The sequence below is a fragment of the Rattus rattus genome, chromosome 18 (assembly GCF_011064425.1).
Source record: "Rattus rattus isolate New Zealand chromosome 18, Rrattus_CSIRO_v1, whole genome shotgun sequence".
NCBI classification, from domain to species: Eukaryota; Metazoa; Chordata; class Mammalia; order Rodentia; family Muridae; genus Rattus; species Rattus rattus.
In genome coordinates, this window is record NC_046171.1 from 36,175,682 (window position 1) to 36,194,705 (window position 19,024).

General features: G+C 45.9%; 1 protein-coding gene across 1 annotated transcript; it reads right to left on the bottom strand.

The window, feature by feature from the left end:
- Nucleotides 1-1,734: 1,734 nt before the first annotated feature.
- Nucleotides 1,735-18,601, bottom strand: Anhx (anomalous homeobox). Its single transcript, XM_032888462.1, is given in 11 exon segments — nt 1,735-1,857; nt 2,127-2,245; nt 4,882-4,996; nt 8,123-8,321; nt 9,243-9,363; nt 9,644-9,763; nt 9,766-9,778; nt 10,647-10,770; nt 13,138-13,265; nt 17,526-17,782; nt 18,554-18,601. Coding segments are annotated over 11 exon segments (1,353 nt in total). The 5' UTR covers nt 18,588-18,601.
- Nucleotides 18,602-19,024: the final 423 nt, after the last annotated feature.

Below are 19,024 nucleotides of genomic sequence, written 5' to 3' on the forward strand. Positions count from 1 at the left end.
AGTGGCGTCTGTCCTGTAGTCTCAGGATGGTCTGTACTTCTGGGTGTTTAGCTCTCTTCTCCATGGGATTTGGGTGCCAATAATATGAACTTTATGAATCAATTGAGATAATTATCATGGACATTTCCCATAGTCCTATTGTTTGTGCATCTGGTTTTTGTCATCTCATGCAGTAGAGCTGACCTCAAATGAATCAGTTCAGTAGAATTTCTTCATTTTAGGTGTCTTAAAATAAATTAAGGAAAAGTATGTTTACTTCTTTTTAAAATGGTTGGTAGGGTTCAGTATCGAATCCACCTGGTCTTAAATGTGCCCCTGGAGGAAAATATTTTATTACTGACTCAATAAGTAGTTAACTAAAAAAAGAGTTAACATTGTTCCATGTCAGTTTCTTGTACCTTCATGTCTTAGGGTTTCTACTGCTGGGATGAAACACCAGGACCAAATGCAACTTGATGAAGGAAGAAAGGTTTTATTTAGCTTACACTTCTGCTTCAAGCCCATCACTTAAGGATGCAGTATCCAAAGCATCCATGAGAGGGTGATAGAGACCTGTAAAGTACCCAAAGCAACAGGACAGTGCTAGCTTCCTATGCAGTATCTAAAGCATCTAAAAGCAGATAAAAATTCCTATACAGCACATAAAGCATCCAGAAGAAAGCTTTGGTGAAGCACTTGTAGCATCCAAAAAATTGGATATTAACTTCCAGTGCAGATTCAAAGCAGCCAGAGAATGTGATGCCTTCCCATGCAATGCCCACAGTGGCTAGAAAAGGGCAGTAGAGCTCCTTGCAGTGTACAATGTGCTCAGAGAAGGGAGCTAACCACTCTGTGTAGTATTCAAAGCATCTAAACAAGGGCAATACCTTTACAGAGGACGGTGATAGAGCTCTATGCAATACCCAAGGTACCCATAAGAGGGCAACATCATAGTGGACAGAGAAGGTAGATAGAGCACCATGAACTACCCAAACCATCTAGGAAAGGGCAACAGCTTCACATGCAGGATCCAAAACATCTTGAAGAAGGAGATAGAGGCCCACGTAGTGCTCTATGTATCCCAAAGCAGGTGACAATTTCCCATGCAATACCAATGTATTCAGAGGAAGGAAATAGAACTAGGTGCTATAACCAAAGCATCCAGAGGGGGTCTATATCTTGTTATACAGTACCCACAGTAAACGAAGAGGTCATAAGAGTCCTGGGAATTTAAGTTAATAAAACATTTCTTTCAGAAGCATAACAAATGATGGATGGCAAGTAAATCTGTTCTGCTGAACCCTATCTGGAGTGACTCTAGTTAACTTTGCAACTTAGCACTCAAGGAGGTGGGTCTCATGTCCAGAAAAATATGAAATCACTCTCTGAACCCACTCACAAAGTTAATGAGTGGAAGAGGGTGTCCCTGTGTTCATGGCAGTAGGAGGGTTCACCAGTGGAATACTCTTCTCTGATCTAGTGATCCTTTCCCCAGCACTTGTTGGGAGGCTCAACTAAACATCTATCATTACCTGAGTGGAGCAGAACCACCATGGACTTATGACACCACAGACAGTTCTCTAAAAACTTTGCAATAAAGAAATTTACCACCCAAACTACTCAAACAGTGTAGTATGACAAGATGCTCTTGGGGCTTCCCAGCAGACTCACTTGTGGGGAACTCTGGGAACATCGATTTTTGTTCACAGTGAATCTCTGAAACTCGTTTTGAACAGGTGCACAGTCCACACTTGTTTATTCCATGTGCTGCTCCAACTCCACATGGGCGGTTCGACCCAGGGGTCCCTCAGAAAACTCAAGGAGTATTGTGGCTCCCCAGAAAGCATCCCATGAGGGCTGGTCATCAGCCCTTTGTACCTGAAAGAAAACAAAGAACAGCACAGCATTACAAACAGAGTCATGTTCAGCCAGGTTTTAGGATACCTGCCTTCCCACCAGAGTGTCTCCTGGCAACATAAAACCTATTCTGAACTTAGGAGAGGATCTACCACGGCCCTCTACCCCAAATTCCAGCGCAGTTCTGGATCTAGTAACATCCACCCAGAAGTCATTTCTGCTCCTTATTGGCCACCCAGCAGTACTAGTAGCTCTGAGAAGAAAACCATGCAAACCCCAGAATACCTCACCTGGCTGAAGGGCAAGGGTTGGCTCAGCTTCATCATGGACAGAGGTGCTGGCATGGCAGGTAATGCTGGCATCACTTCCAGAGAACTGAAAGAGAAGAGCTCTATCTTATATAACTGTGCTTCTCACATCAGAAAAGGTTTTGTTTCATGACAACACTGGGTCACATGATCCCCACAGTCCTACATCTATACATCTAAGCCATTCTGAGTAATTGACGGAACTGTGACCATTGTTCAGACGAGGCAATCTGCAGAGGGAAACATGTTAATGTGATCAGCCTCATCTAGAAAGTCATAGGGAGCAACTGAGAGGTCATCACTTGAGGCTAACCCCAGTCCTAGCAGGACAAATCTTACAGTGGACACACTAAGCACTGGCCACTAGAGCAAATAAAAAAGAAACAAATGGATAAAAAAAGAAAAAAACAAGGTTGGGGCATGGAGCCCAGGTTGACAATTACAGCACTCAACAGGCTATAGCAGGAGGACAGGGGCATTTAGAGGCTACAGAGATCTACACAAAGAGACCTTATGCCACCTTTCTAAAACAAACTTTAGTGCACAGTATATGATTCTATTTACATGGATTCCTATTGAACTGTCGTGGATTCATATTCTCAGATTTGAGACGTTCCTTCCAGGAAGAAGCAGCGAGGCATATGAGACTAGGGAAATAAACTAACTTAATGTCTGGGAAAGCCGAAACTTTAAGATCTGTAAAAGTCCCTCCCCAGAGTTAATTGAAGCAGCAAGCATCGGCTGAGGGCAGGGACTCTGACCAGCCAAGCTGCCTGGAGAAGACTCCCTCTGATAATTGCCTAGCAAGGATGCTGCACTTGACAAGCAGCTTGCAAGAGTGCTCCAGGGGTTTCAGCTCTCATGAGTCATCACCTACACTGGTTGCGGTTTGGCGATGCCCAACTACCCTTGGTCATGCCTGCTCTGTAAGCAACTCCTTACCCCAGTAAACACGTCCATTCACCAGGATGGACTTTTTCTCATTATTTTGTCACCTGTTCCCTGCCTGGCATGAGTAGCTATCTGTTCCCTATCTGGGGTGAGCAGACATTTATTCTTATCTCCCCCAGGAACAGTGTCACACTCAGTGATGCAGCTAATCATTACAACTGAAGGGCATCCCCTAGAACAGTAGTATCAGAGACATGCTAGATGAGGAAGCTTCTATCATGACCTGGAATCATGGACTTGGTTGACGCTAGTGTAGACATGAGAAGTATCCACTGAAATGGGATGAGCAGTAGCAATTCCCTCTCCACCAGAAGGCCCCAGACAACAGTTACAGCTTTCTGGAGCTAGTGGCCAACATAGAGATCTTTGCCAACTTTTCTATACCAGAAGACCTCAGACCACTCCATATCCTGACCCTATCTGCAGTCTCGTGAAAACCTTGGGCATCTTCTCTCAATCACAGAGGACTGGACCACCCTAGACCCTATCCATCTTCCCATCTGCAATCCTTTGTGACTTTGGATATTGTCTTTCTACCACAGGACCACTGGACTCATGCCTCAGAAAACCAGATCCTCTTTTTCTTTCTTTTTTTTTCTTGGATATTTTTGTATCTACATTTCAAATGTAATATCCCCTTTCCCCGATCTCCCCTCCCACTCCCCCTGATTCTATGAGGGTGCTCTCCCTCCCACCCATCCATTCCCACCTCAACACTCTGGCATTCCCCTACATTTGGGAAATGAGCCTTCATAGGACCAAGGAATTTTCCTCCTATTGATACTGGACAATGCCATCCTCTGCTACATATGTGACGGGGGTCATGGGTCCCTCCATGTGTACTCATTGGTTGGTGGTTTAGTCCCTGGGAGCTCTGATGGGATCTGTTTGGTTGATACTGTTGTTATTCCTATGGTTTGCAAACCCCTTCAGATCCTTCAGTCCTTTCTCGCACTCTTCCATTGGAGTCTCCATGCTCAATCCTCATCTGTATCAATAAGCATCCTCATCTGAATCAGTAAGGTTCCGTACCAGGAGCCTCTCAGGAGACATCCATATCTGGCTCCTGTCAGCATGAAATTCTTAGGCAAATGGATAGAACTAGAAAATGTCATCCTGAGTGAGGTAACCCAGACACCAAGTGAATATTAGCCCCAACGCTTGGAATCCCTAAGAAAATAAATTCACAGATCATATGAAGCTCAAGAAAAAGGAAGAGCAAAATGTGGATGCTTCAGTCCTTCTTAGAAGGGAGAACAAAATACTCACGGGAGGAAATACAGGGACAAAGAGTAGAGAAGGGACTGAAGAAAAGGTCATCAAAAGCCTGCCCCACCTGGGGATCCAGCCCATATACACAGAGCCACCAAACCCAGTAACTATTGCTGATACCAAGAAGTGTTTGCTGACAGGTCTTCTGTCTTAACAGTCCATACCTTGGTATCTCTTAGGACTTTCAATACTTTTGAGACAACAATTTGCAATATCAAGAGGTAAAACTCCATGCCTCTCAGAAACCAGCAGGCTTTGTTTGTGAAATAAACATGAGGAACAGGGTAATAAAACCAAGGGGTCTATGCCAGCAATGAGCCTGTACACTATCCAAAGTGTGGGATGCCCACCCATGTTGCCTGTGTTTGGGGTCTTCTTTTTTTGAGAAAAAGTGTTAAGTTTTTCAGAAAGACATAAGGAAAGATACGATCTCAAACTCTGAAAAAGTGAGTCTACAAAGGAAACCCAATCATATCTTGTGACCCACAGAAAGCCCAGGGCCCTTCAGGATTACCTATGTTGATGATGAATTTTAGAGACTGCAGTGGAAGCTGCTTGCCCACTTCTGGGTCCTGGACCCTCCTCTGGGTGCAAGCTCTGAGGATGGCTTCTCTACTGCTCAGTAAATCCTACAGATAACAAAATTCCACAAACCACAGGTGAAAGGAAGGCATGCATACACATTGGGCACAGCCACTTGTCTGCAGGACACAAAGTTGACTGTACAAAAAGCAGTTCACCATCCCTAGGACTCAGCTTCCCTCCCAAGGAAAGAATGGACAGAGCCACCACCTCTAAGACCTATCATAGACTTCCAGGAACTGAGGGGAAGTCCATATCTCTTGACTCTGATCTAGCCTTTGCCACTGTGGGCTTCCCACTGTCCAAAGGCAGAGTCTCAATTTCTCCAGTTAGCAAAGTCACGCAAGTTGTACTTCAGGCATTGGCCACACTGCCGCTTCGGTGCTTCCACTTTTTACCCACTACTTCACTGAGATGCTCTTGAGGGAAAAGCCATTGCTGCCACACTCTGCCTTTGGCTTTCTCACTATATTAGCCAGGGAGTGTCATGAAATATCTTTGATTCTTTCACCACCACCCCCTTTTATTGAAAATACAATGTATCTCGATTGCAGTTTCTCTTCCCACTACTCATCCCAGTTCCTCTCCACCACCCTCCCCCATCCAGATCCACTGTGTTTCTGTCTCTCATTTAAAAAGAACAGGCTTCTAGGAGATGCCAACAAAATACAACAAACAAAATTATAATAAGGTAAAATAAAAACAATCACGTTGAAGTTGGACAAGGCAAACCAACAGAAGGAAAGGAGTCCCGAGGGAAGGCAAAACAATCAGAGGCCCATTCCTTCACACACTCATGAGTCCCACAAAAGCACTAAGTTGAAAGCAATAATATTTAAGCAGAGGATGTGGTACAGAGCCCTGTAGGCCCTATGCTTGTTGCTTTAGACTCTGTGTTCATATGAGCTTGGATCAGTTGATTTATGGGCTTTGCACTCCTGGTGTCCTCAACACCTTTGGCTCTTACAGTTTTTCAACTTCTTTTTCTGTGGTTTCCCTGAGCTCTGGGGGAGGGATTTGATGGAGACCTCTGATCATCATATTTAGAGATGTGTAATCCCAATTCTCCCTGTCTCCCCCTCCCACTCTCCTCCCCGCTCCCTTTCTCTCTCTCTAATCCTCCCTCCCTCCCTCTCTCTGCGTGTCTACTGGGGGGGGGTCTCTGTATTTGTTCCTATCTGCTGCAGGTTAGAGCTTCTCTGAAGGTGGCCGAGTCTAAAAGACAAGCTAGTAGATTTGGTCATCTCTAACTGGGCACACAGGCAGGAGAGAAGCCTTAAGGGCAGGCTTTATGCAGGCTTCATACTTCCTTGGGTCCATGATGGGCTAGTATTGTCAGCACTAACATAACACTGACCTCAGACCAGAACATGGGGCCTAGGGCAAGGTTTATTCTAGCCTCCTGCCCGACCACAAGAATATCTATCTGCCTAATGTGGTGCCCACTGCCCAGGACATTCTAAGGTCAAAGAGCCCTTTCTGGACATGTTGTTCATACTTCAATCTTCATTTCTGATTTCTTCATTTCTGAAGAATTTGAAAGACACCGCTCTTAATAAACATTGTGAGGTTGCAGGGCCAAGGCAGATATCCTATATCACACACAACACAACAGGGTTTTTTTTTATCTTTTCTATGAGAAACAAAAGTGAAAATGGGCATACCCAGTTGCTACAACTTTGGAAGTTCAGGTACCAGGGAAGCCTGTGGCTTGCAGAGTGGCACAAGTACTAAAGTGTGGAGCTTGGGCTGGGAATATGGCTCAGTGTGTAAGGGTCTTGTCATGTAGCCATGAGGACTTGAGTTCAAGGACCCTTACAAAAGCTGGATGGCAAAGCATAGATATGTAGCCTTTCTGTTCTCACTGCCAAGATGGGAGTATGTGTCAACCAAAGAATCTCTGGTGGTTCATGGTCTAACAAGAGACTTTGTTTTAAACAAGGTAGAATGCTAGGATCCAAACCTGACTTCCCTGTGTGTGCTGGCATGTAGGAAATGTCCATACACACATAGATGGGTGGAGAGAGAGAGAGAGAGAGAGAGAGAGAGAGAGAGAGAGAGAGAGAGAGTTAGTTTAAAGTGGAGCCTGTAGCGCTTTGAGTGAGAAAGTCTCACTTAGCCAAGGTATTTGAAAACTTGGCCCTCCTTTGGTGGTGCTTTTGCATGGGTTGGGGATATGGAACCTTTAGATGATGGAGGCTTGCTGGAGAAAGTTTATTCCTGGGGGTGGGCTTTGAGAACTACAGCTTTACCCCACTTCTAGTTCACATTCTTTGGTCCTGCAGGCATGTGGGAATGTGATCGGTCATGCAAGAGCCGCAGTGCATGGAGGACTTGTGCAAAGTCAGGCGTGGGGAATGAAGGTTGCCTTTGGCATGAACTATGATCCCAGACCTGAGGAGCCCTCATCTACCTAGAGACTGGGTAAAGGAGGACCCCAGAAGTAAGTTTACAAATGGCATGCTAGAAATTCTGTAAAGCATTAGAAATGTGAACAAAATCAGCTACTTTAAGCATTTTTTAAGGAGGAAATTAAAAACTGCGAGACATGAAAGCCTGCATTTTGCTCACAGAATGCTAAGAAATGCAAGCAAACCCACTGGCCTTGTAAGATGAAAAGTCACATAATCCCATTGGAGACAAAAAATTGCAAAGGTGCTAGCTGAAAAACAAACTCCAGGCAGTTTTTATCCCAGAATGAAGTGCAGGGTGTGGAGGGACATGTCTTATGTGTATGCCTTCCTCTGCTGCACAGGTACTCACAGGTAAGGTAGGACAGCTGGGGATGCTGATGTATGCAGGCAGTTAAATATTGCTACCCATTTTAACTCTTTCTTGTTGGCCATTCATGAGCATTTTCCCCATAAGAGACACAAATGAAAAATAATCTTGGATATTTCTGAAGACTCTGTTCTGACTTAGTAGTTCTGGACTTCACTGAACATTCCTGATTCAAGCACATGGTGGCCCATCACACATCTAGCCCAACACTTTGGTACCAGAGGACCTGTGTAGTTGTTGGGGCTGGCCCCCAAATCTACTGATCTGTGTATGGTATACTCTCACCTGCATGGCTGTAAGATCACTGAGGGCCAACAGCCATGGACATAAGCAACTTAAGATCCATCCCCATCCCAGGTTCAGATTGTTTGTGAAACAGTTGCTCAGTTTGCTCCACTGGGGAAAACTTCCTTGGAGGATGGCAGTGTAAGGGGCATCATACAAGACTCAGGGACATTCACGGAGGAATCAAGCATGTTACTGCCAGCAGCCAGAGAGCAGAGGCCAGGCCCATTGTCAGGGGCCACGGGTGTGAGGCTGGCAGGATGATGACCTCGCCACTCTGGGTGCCTTTCCCATCCATATAGTGACCTGGGGAACATAAGCAAACAGTGTGCCCTGGTGGGTAGATGCCAGGGTGGAATGGGTAGGTGTTAGAGGGGAATCCAGGCAAGGTTGGTAGTATGGGCTGACGCCAATGATGCTGTGGAAGGTTGCACATCACTGCCACTAATGATCCTGCCTGATCTTCCTTGCAGCTACCAAGGGCTGCTTCCGACATGCCCAGAGTCACATATAATTACAATCGTTTATTACACAGAACCAGAAAAGAGAGAATGATTTTCAAGACCCTAATGTCAAAATGAATAAATGGTGGTTATATTAAAAGAAACATTAGGCAGAAGCTGACAGTGATTTAATGAATGTTTTATCAGGGCTAATTGTCCCAAACATGATCAGGCTCTTTAAACACCCCCTTCGGGTGGGGGATTTAGCTCAGTGGTAGAGCGCTTGCCTAGGAAGCGAAAGGCCCTGGGTTCGGTCCCCAGCTCCGGAAAAAAAAAAAAAAAAAAAAAAAAAAAAAACAAACAAACAAACAAAAACCCAAAACACCCTCCCCATAGCCTATATGGTGGGCCGTACCCACATCCCCATTTCATAGGTAAGGCTCACAAGAAACTGAGGGGTTCACACACCTGGGCAGTGTCCAGCCTGGCACTGACCCTATGACTGACCAGCACCGAGTTGTGTGCAGGAGGCTCCTGTCTTTCTTACCACAGGGGAGTAGAGCACATGGAGGCCCAGAAGGTGAGGTACATATAGGCTGCTGCTTACTCCATGAAATAAAAGGACAACCAAATCTTGGGGAAAAATATAATAAAAGCAAACCACCATGTTAGGGCCCAGAAGGGAAAGGGCTGGGTTTAAGGATAAATTATGCTCTGGTCTCCAACTAAAGGAGGAGGGGACTAAAGAGGAGACCTGTTCCCTGGCCTGAGTGAATGACACTACCTGAAACCCAGTGGTTGTGCTGTTGTGTTGTCTCCAGAAAACCTCACAGCTGGGGACTTCAGCCCCTTAGATTGTTGGGTGGTCTCTGGGTATTGTAGAGTCCCACTTCCTTCACATCCAGCTGGAAACAAACGAGAGGGGGGGATGCAAGTGATCTTGAGTCATACCAATATTTTTGTCCCTTTGTCTTACTTCAGTGCAAACTAATAGTTCGAAGCCTGGAGACTGATTCACTTCCCAAATAACTCATTTTAGGCCCTAAAGGCTATGTCAAACCCCACCTCCAGACCCACACAGCCATGCCAGGGGCAATTCACAGTCAGCTAGTTCTTGTCAGAAATCAGTCCCCAACTGTCCCTTGAATTGCTCATCTGAGCACTGAGATACAGTCAGAAACTCACAATGGTTTCCTGAGAGCTGCACTGGCTCAGGAACATGATCCTTCCCTAGAACTTCTGATATGGCCATCTGGGCTCTTGCCACATGCTGGAGAAGAGCCTTCTGATGCCACCGATAATTGTAAACCAGTTGTACACCTGCTCAGTATTTCAAGCCTGTCCCCAAAGCCAGTCTTTCCTGTACCCCCCCCCCAAGAAAACATCCTTCAGTTACAGGGGTTCAAAAAAGTGTCTGGGCAGCTAATATTCACATAGCAAACTGGGCACAGCCAGTTTGACCCCTGAAAGGATGCAGATATTGTGATCAGTGAACTGGTGCAAGGGAAAACAGATTGTCTCTGAAACATGTGCAGAAAGTACACACAGACACACACACACACACACACACACACACACACACACACACACACACACACACACACACACAAACAAACACAAACACATGCACACACACACATACCATTCTGGACCAGCTGACATTCATGAGTACCCAAACCCAAGACCTAATTTTAAAAAAGGGCCAGATTGAAACTACCTTGAGCTCTTGGATCAGTGTCTGCACTGTCCCAACCAATGCCCATTCTCTTCTACACTGGGACTTTCAGCTCGGAATCACAAGCATAGAACTGGGGAGCATCTGGGAATTGACCAGTCTGGGAAGTGGCAGACCCTCATGAGAAAACCAGGCCTCACAGAGATGTTGGGAACATGGCGGCTGGGAACCCAAAATAAAACCAGGGAGGGGCTGTGGACCCCAGTGAGCCCAGGAGGAGACACAGAAGTTACATAGTGGAGGGTAGCCACCTAAATGATGGTTCTGGGAAGAAGACAATGAGGCAACCTTGGGGAAATGAGGGAGGGAAGTCTGCTGAGAGGAGATAGGGAGAGCTTCCTAGGAAGAAAAGAGAAGAGTTAATTCTGGAGGGGGTAGGGAGACAGGGTTTATGGATGAGGGAAGTCTCTGGAAGTGTAGCAGATAAACACCTAGAGTGGGTGTTTTCCTTACCAACTGGACCTTCTTGGGATAAGCACTTACACCTCTGGCAAAGTCCTGCAGATAGCTGTGAACCTCTGGGGGAAAGTTCCGGTTCTTAGGACCCTCAAGACAGATGGTAAGGGATGGTGGATTCCTACGTGGGGGGGGGGGGGGGGGGGATTTATATAACACGTATAGCACAAGTTCCATCATCACAGCGCCTGGGACTTCTCAGCAGGGGAGTTCTGAGAAGCATTCTCCAGTCCACCCCTGCACCTCAGTCCCAGTCACCGAGAGTAGCCTGGCTCCTACTTTCTGAGATGCCAACTGGTGGTCCACCATTCTCTACTCTCACCCAATGATTGAGCACAGGACCCCCCATGGCCAGACCAGCACAAGAACCATCTCTCTGCTGCTCTGTTCATATCAGGTTTATTAACACTGTTCTGCACCATCTGTTTCTCTTACTCAGGGTCATCTCCATGAGCTAGCAAAGCTATGAATCTCTCACCTTATACATGAATCCCTCTAGTTGCCCTCCTGACTTGATCCCTAGCAGAACAACTCCTCAGAGAATGGCCAATATCATGACTGCAACCTTCGTGTGTGTGTGTGTGTGTGTGTGTGTGTGTGTGTGTGTGTCTGTCTGTCTGTCTGTCTGTCTGTCTGTCTGTCTGTCTTTTCCACTTGGCCCATCTCACTCATCCTCTAAACTATGCTTCTCAATCCCTCATGTCCTCCATTCTCCTCCTCTTGCTGCTCTTCCTGGCTTGGAGAGCCCCTGCACCATGCAGGAGGCCCATGGTATTGTTTTTCCCTCTGGTCTTTACACAGCACAGGGATTTCAGGATGGCTGAAGGGACCATGTAGCCATCATTCCCTTTTTTCTACACTGATTTTCCTGCTCTTCCTTTAGAATTTCTTAATAAAGGACACACAACATGTATTAAAGGTCACTTTTCTGAGGAATACATGACATATAGATATGACATATGTGTGCCATGCCTGTACATCCAAGGACCATCTCATTTAACACATCCCAAATGGAATTCACCTGTAAACCCAGAGCCTCCTCCTGCCCAGACACAACCAGAACAAAGTGCCCTGGGCCTGAGAATTCATACTCAGTAGGGAACTCCTCTTGCCTAGACTTCAGTCCTGGGCCACAGCTGGCCTTCAGAACACTGCAGGGCTGACCAGCATAGTTACACCAAAGCCCATGTTCTGGTCTTTGCCCACATCCTTCTGAGGTTGCTTGTCAAATGTCTCAGGAGTCCCTGGGATGGGGGATGTGAACCAAGCACCACCTTTTCCTATGGTCACAGGCTGAGAAACAAACTGTATTTGAGAACAAACTCAAACTCTCTTGTGGTGTCTGCTATCTGCTTCAAGACAGCAGGTACCTCTCAATCTTGGTTTGTGATCTTCCAGCCTGGAAATTTTGTCTGTGTGTTTTCCCCACTCTCATCCAAGGCCTGGCTGGGCTTATAACTAATCACATGGTCAAATGTGTGCCCCTTCCCAATAGCAAATACCTGATCTGTCTGAGTCCTCTTACTGTTGGCATAGCCCTACATGAGGAAATTCATTTTATTTCTTCTCTATTGAACCTATCCCTTGGCCAGCTGCAGGAAATACGGCTGGTCTATACCCACAACCTGCAAGCACCCAGCACTCTGAGAACACTTCACAAACACAGGGACATGACACTGTTACTGCTCAGCTGAACTCTGCTGGGCTATCAGCCCCTGGGGTGAAATGGCCCTATCTCCCATCACAAGGCTGATAATCTACTGAGAGGACCCTGTGACTCAGCAAGCCTGCATTGCTCCAAGTGTCAAAACCTTCAGTCCTCCATCTCTAGTTTGAGGCTGTGGATGATAAGCAAAGGCTTCACAGTCTCAGTGTCTAGTAAAATCTGGCCTTGTAACTCTCTCTCTCTCTCTCTCTCTCTCTCTCTCTCTCTCTCTCACACACACACACACACACACACACACACACACACACACACACAAACACAAACACAAAAAACCAAACAAACTAAAACCATCTCAGGCAGGGGTGTTTTGTCTGCTCCATGCCAGCTTTGTCCTCCATCAGTGATGAAGGTGAGACTATAATTGATAACAATCTCCTCCTGCATTCCCCAGGAGATAGCGTGATGCCTAGGGCATGGGGAGTAAGTGATATGAGAAGTAGTTAAGCAAAACTTAATTAGCTGTACTACTCTCATTATCTCCATCCACAGGCTCTGTGTCTAGCGATGAAGAGAAATCTATACAGTCAGGATGCCAGAGCTGCCTCTTGTCATCTATTTCCAGCCTTCGAAACACTGAAGCATCAGATTGTTGACAGGCACACCAGGATTTGACAAACATGGGAGCCATACAGTTCATTATACTGTAATAAATACAGCTAAGGTGACTTCCTGTTCTTGTTTGCTCAGCCCCTTGGGATTTGGATATCACATTCCTTTCCTGGAAATCCCATGGAGCCTGCACAGAGGACAATCAGCAAATACCTCTTTGTGCATTGAAACCTCTGAGCTGAACTCAGCTTGGTGACACCCAGCCTCCTCATGGTCAAGTGGTAGTGGATGTTATTCCAGAGATGTGTCAGCTCCTGGCTGCCTCCTGGCATGTGACACACCTGTAAGAAAAACCTGCTGAAACCCAGTCACCTTTATCCTCCATAGATTAGGTGGCAAATGGATCATCCATACCAACCCAGCCTTTGGGAAAGGCAATCATCTGGGTTTGCAAACCACCAATATCGGCCAAATGTAAGAGTTCTCCTGTACCAGCAGGCTCTGAGGAGGTGACACCCTGGCCCAGCCAGTCACCACACAGGCCATAGCAGACATCATGCCAGACATGTATAGATCAGAGGCCTGCCTTCTCATCTTAAGCCCTCCAACCCCCCAAAAAATAAGCCAGCCAGTCCTCTACTCAGTCACTCCAGTACAGAGAAGAAAGCATAGCATCTTCACCATGGCTTGTTCTCCTTCTCTGGCTCTAGGCACGAACTGTCTCAGTGAGATTCTAGTCCCACTTTAGGTGTTCTGATCACCAAAGCTACTAACCACCATTCTGTATTCTCCTCAGAACAACCATGTAGTCCCTCTCTGTTTACTACATTCTACCGAATGATTGTGTGTTATCATTTACTGCAGGCTGGCCTGAAAACTAGCCACAGTCTTGGCACAGTCCCACAAATGTTCAGATTGCAGTTATGCACCTCTATGGTAAGCTTCAGGTCAGGTATCCTTGTCAAATGTGTCACCACATGTGTTGTGTGATATTTTCCTCCCAGATTAAAACACTCCATCCTGCAAGGGGGCTCCTTAAGCAGGGAACCCAATAACTGATTATTTTAAAAAAGGAATTAGCTTCAAGGGCACCCTGAATCTGACCATATTCATTGGAGCTCATCCTGGCAGAGTTAACAGAGACCAGCTGCCAAGATCCAGAGACACAGTAGAGTAAAGATGCAAAGAACACACTTGACCAAGCAATGCTCCAAAGACTGACACAATACTAGCTGCCTAGAATGAGGAGAAACCAGTCAAGCTGTCTAGAAGATGTTTAGACCAATTGAGGCAAGTGGAAAGGACACCCTCCAATGTTTTGAGTGACCTGTGTTTATAGGCATATAAGCCTATAAGGCACGGCTTATAGGTCATGCAGTATGTTCCAGGCTACCTGTTTTTGTGAGCTGTCTCACATGCTGAGGTGGGCCTTGGAGATGTCTGAGTCACTTCTGTTACTGGAAGTGATCCCTCACCCATATTCCTGTAAATAACCACAATAGAACTCATTGGTTCAACATCTGGATTTCAGTAGTATCCATTCTTTGGTCTGTCATAGGTTCCCTTTCTGGGATGAGTAGACAAAAGGGTTTTGTCTCTCTTGCTGCCCCCCTTTTTGTTTGTATGTGTGTATATATACATTTATATGCATATATATGTATAAATACACATTGACATATATAGACGTATATATGTATATATACGTAAATGTGTGTGTATGTATGTATATAATATATGTATATGTATATGTATATATAAATATGTCAAACAGCATGATTGGAGCCCAAACAGGGGCCAAACAGAACCAAAGGTGAATTGGTAAAGAGGGAGTACATGGACCTCAATATCCATGCAAGGATAATATCTGAGGCTGGGAGGCCTGTGGGGAAAGCATCAGTCCAGGAAATTCTGCTACCGTGGCCATTCTTGTGGAGTGTATATAGGGTGATTGTGTGCTCTGACAGCAGTTACATGGTCTTTTCTGTGGCAAGCGAGACATGAAACTAAGACCGAGTCATCAGGTTTAGGAGTGTCCTTGGAACAAATCCAAGGACAGCATTCTTCTACATGTGGAATGGGGTGGCTTGTCAGACGGAAGAGTGTGGTCTGCCATGTAATTACAGAGAATTGCTGGAAACAGTTAAAGGCTTAGAAGGAATTTTGCAATCTTTGAAGTTAGTGCACAAAAGTGCAGATTGATATAATCAGGAGCAGAGGTTCCCTGACCACCGATGTGTATAGTTAGAAATTCATCTGAGGCTGGGATGGCAGCCACACAGGAACTTGTTTTTATACAGGGCCAATTACAACAAGAAAGAGAGATGCAGATAACATCCCTAGTCTTAGCTGCCAATTTAGCAACTAAAGTGAATGAGAAAGAGAGAGAGAGAGAGAGAGAGAGAGAGAGAGAGAGAGAGAGAGAGAGAGAGAGAGCTGAAGATACCTCTTGAGTCCAAAGTTTAGTAGAAAAAGAGGTAGAAAATGTAATCCAAATTGAAGATGGGGGGCATTGAACATCGCCCAATGCAAGAAACTAGTGTGGTCCATTCATCACAAGAACAGCTGGAATGAAGGAAGATAATTTCAAACAAGTAATGAAAGAACCTGTTTCAGCCTAAGTTGCAAGGCTGGGAGACATGGGAGTGGATGGGATCTGTGTTACTGTGGTAGATCCAGGAATACTGAGTAATATAACTACCAATCATTCTTTAATGCAAAGGCTGCTTAACCTGGGACCTTGTGAGAGAAATAAGTCCTTGATATACTGACTTATCAAAACCATTAGGAATACATGGTGATGTCTGTCTGAAATGGCAATAAACAACAGGGGCTTGAAGGACCACAGACAAGCGGTAGAAGCTACTGAGGGAACTAGGAATAAAAGGAGCTGTATTTGAGTCTCTGTTCACTGGATCAGATAGAGCCATGTTCATAGAGGTGCCAAAGAAAAAGTTGCCTCAGCAGGGCCTTCAAAGCCACCATGGAGATTTGGTCTGTTTTCCTGAGCCCTTTGGAGGCACAAGATCTTTAATTAGTAGGAAAGGCTTTGTTGATCTAACTCACTTAATCCAGCCTGTAAAGAGTCTGTAAGTTAGAGAGCAACCCAGAGATGAGAAAAAAGGCAAATGGAGAAAAGAGTTCTATCTGGTTTACTCAAAGACAAACGAGGCTGCATTTGAGTGGAAGTGGAGTTCCTTAGAAAAATGTTGATCTAAAACAAAAAACAAACAAACAAACAAAACAAAACAAATTTTGTGCTAAGGATCTTCTGGAAGTCTTAAAGCTCGAAGACCACTTCACAGAAGACTTCCAGGATAGAACATTACAGGTGATAAAGAACAAGCCAGTCCTGTGCCAGTGGTGGGTATTTACACACGCACACCTGGGCACATACACACACACACACACACACACACACACACACACACACACACAGAGGCACATACAGTCACACACACAGTCACACATACACACTCATGCAAACATACACGCACACACACCCCAGACAAAGGAAGGGAATTTTCCCTGAAGCAAAGTTATGCTAAGGGTGGAGATAGTTTACCCAGTCAGGAACTCTCCGTCAGCCAGGTATTGTCAAAGAGGAGGCAACAGTTATACATGTCCCCACTGCTAACACCAAGTCAGCAGATGCAGCCGAGCAGAGCAAGACCATGGTTCCCTTTGGCACTGGGTGGTAGGACTGAGTGGATTTAATTCAGGCCCACTGAGATTATCAGGTGTGGAGAAATGTAGGGACACTCTAAGGAAGAACTCTAAGACATGGATATGTATTGACTCAGAGAGAATGACCAAGGATTACAGGGAGCAATGAAGTTAGCTCCTCGTATCCATGCTTTGTATCCGCCATGGTGGACCAAATAAGCAACTGATAATAAATGTATGGAACCTTTCCATGCTGTATAAGGCCTTGTTTATGCTTGAATCTAGTATGCTCTAAATTGTGAAGTTCTGGGATCACTTGACCTCTGCTGAGAGCAGAAGACAATAGACTGTCATGCCTATTTTTGCCAAGGTTAATTTTAGTTGCACTATATCTTACAGGATGGTGGTTTGGGATGTTGCCTTTCCCGCCCATCCTCAAGTAAAGCTTTTCTCATATAAATGCTATAATTCCAACGTCTGAGTGTTGTGCAGATTTGGAAAACCATTGCAGAGACATGTCTGTGCAATGTAACTTCCATCAACCTACTGCCTTACCAAGGTTGGGATAATTGGAATCCAAAAGGACACACACTGAGGCCACAAGGTTACTAAGTGAAAACCATGGTGCCAGGAGTGGCATTTTGCTAGTATTGCTACTTTGGTCTGTTGTGGGTTCCCTATCTGGGGTGAGCAGACAAATGGTTTTCATCTCCCCAGGAGAAGTTTTCCCACACAAGGACATCAGAACTATACATTATCTCACCACTTGGTCCACGATCCCCACCAAATAAGGAGTTCTAAAAGGGTATATTCCAAGCTTACCAAGCTAGGTGCTCAAATCAGTGTGCATGCTGCCTCAGGACATAACACCTCAGAGGACAGTGGGAGACACTGTGTCCCCACTTCTCTCTGTACCAACCACCATACCTTCATCATACCTCTAGAATCTGGAGGGCTAAATGGTGCTGCTCCTGCTGGAACAGGACCTGAGCACACACCAGGTTCATGTCTGCATTGTTCAGAAGATCCCAGCAAAGCTTGCTGTTCAGAATGGCTTCCACCAAATGTAGCACCTGAACAGGGTTGTCATGGAAGTCCCAACACAGCTTGCCTGCCAGGGTCAACAAGTCTGGTGGGGGAGAGCTGGTGTCCCCATGCTCCCTCAGCAGCCTCAGGAAGTCCTGCATCCTGTCAACTGAGAACATTCAGAGTAACACTGATATCAACTAGTTTCTATCCACCACTCTTCAGACCCATTACATGAGACAGGTGATATTGAGCCTCAGGTTATACCATGTCCAAGGTGGCATAACTCACTTGGGAAAAGCTCGGGTGCTTTCTCACATCCTCCTTCTAGCTCCCCAAAATAACCCTGCTCTTGATGAAAGCAACTGTGCAGAGACCACTGAGCAGGGCACTCTGCAACCACCCAATCTTAACTTTCTGAGCCTCAATCCTTCTTCCTATGCTCCATGGTTTCACAGAAGCTAGGATCGGGTTTCCATTTGCTCTTTGCTGTATCCTCTGTGGGTTTCCCAGAAGCCTTGCATCTGCTGCATGGGTGACGTGACAGTCATCCAATTACAGACAATCGCTCTTTTCAGAGTACGGAACACTGATTTCCAGATCGAAATGCTGGGTCCTGGAGCATCTTACAACAGGAGGGAGCTGCTAGAACACAAATCTCAGCAATTTCTCAGCAAATTTTGAAGCTTGAAGAGACCCCCCCCCCGAGGACATCGGTGCAACATGTCGAGAGATTTTCAGGCATAAAACCTCAGCGCAGAGATCCCGTTTGTATGGAATAGCCTCCAAAAGTGAGGCTGAGGACAGTCTGCTTGCAGGGTGCCCAGCCTGCTATGCCTGCTAGCAAGAGCCTCCCCCGGTCTACTTCCTTCACACATTGGGGTGTACATCAGGTGCCTCATGAAATCTCAACAGGAAAGGGTTCATGGTTCTCACAAACCTGGAGCAGTTCTATCTTGGGATTCCGTTTTCATTCAGTATTTTGTGCAGCTCCCTCCTGGATGAGGTACAGGTTCTGTGTGTTGTGAGACCTTTATCTGAGAAGAAAGGGGCTTTCAATGAAACCCCACCCACAATGGGACCAGAAAGCCAGCCCACAGTGCCTGGTACCTTTTCAAAATGGTCTTCCTACGGAAGCAGATGCTCGTAGATGCTAGACTCCAAACACTGGATGTGGAGTTGGGAAGGCACAATAGTCTGCACCAGAGCCCATCTGGCTTTCTGGACACCACCACCCATTGGCCTACCTGAAGCACCTCCCTGCAACATCATCCCACCCTATACTCTTCCCACACCTCCTTCTGAAATCCCCCATCACAGCTTTTGTAGCTTCCAGGGCTAGTTCTCCATGGGTTGCAAGCTACAGCTACAAAGTATCCAAGTTTCAGTCTCTGCTCCACCCGGCCAGAGG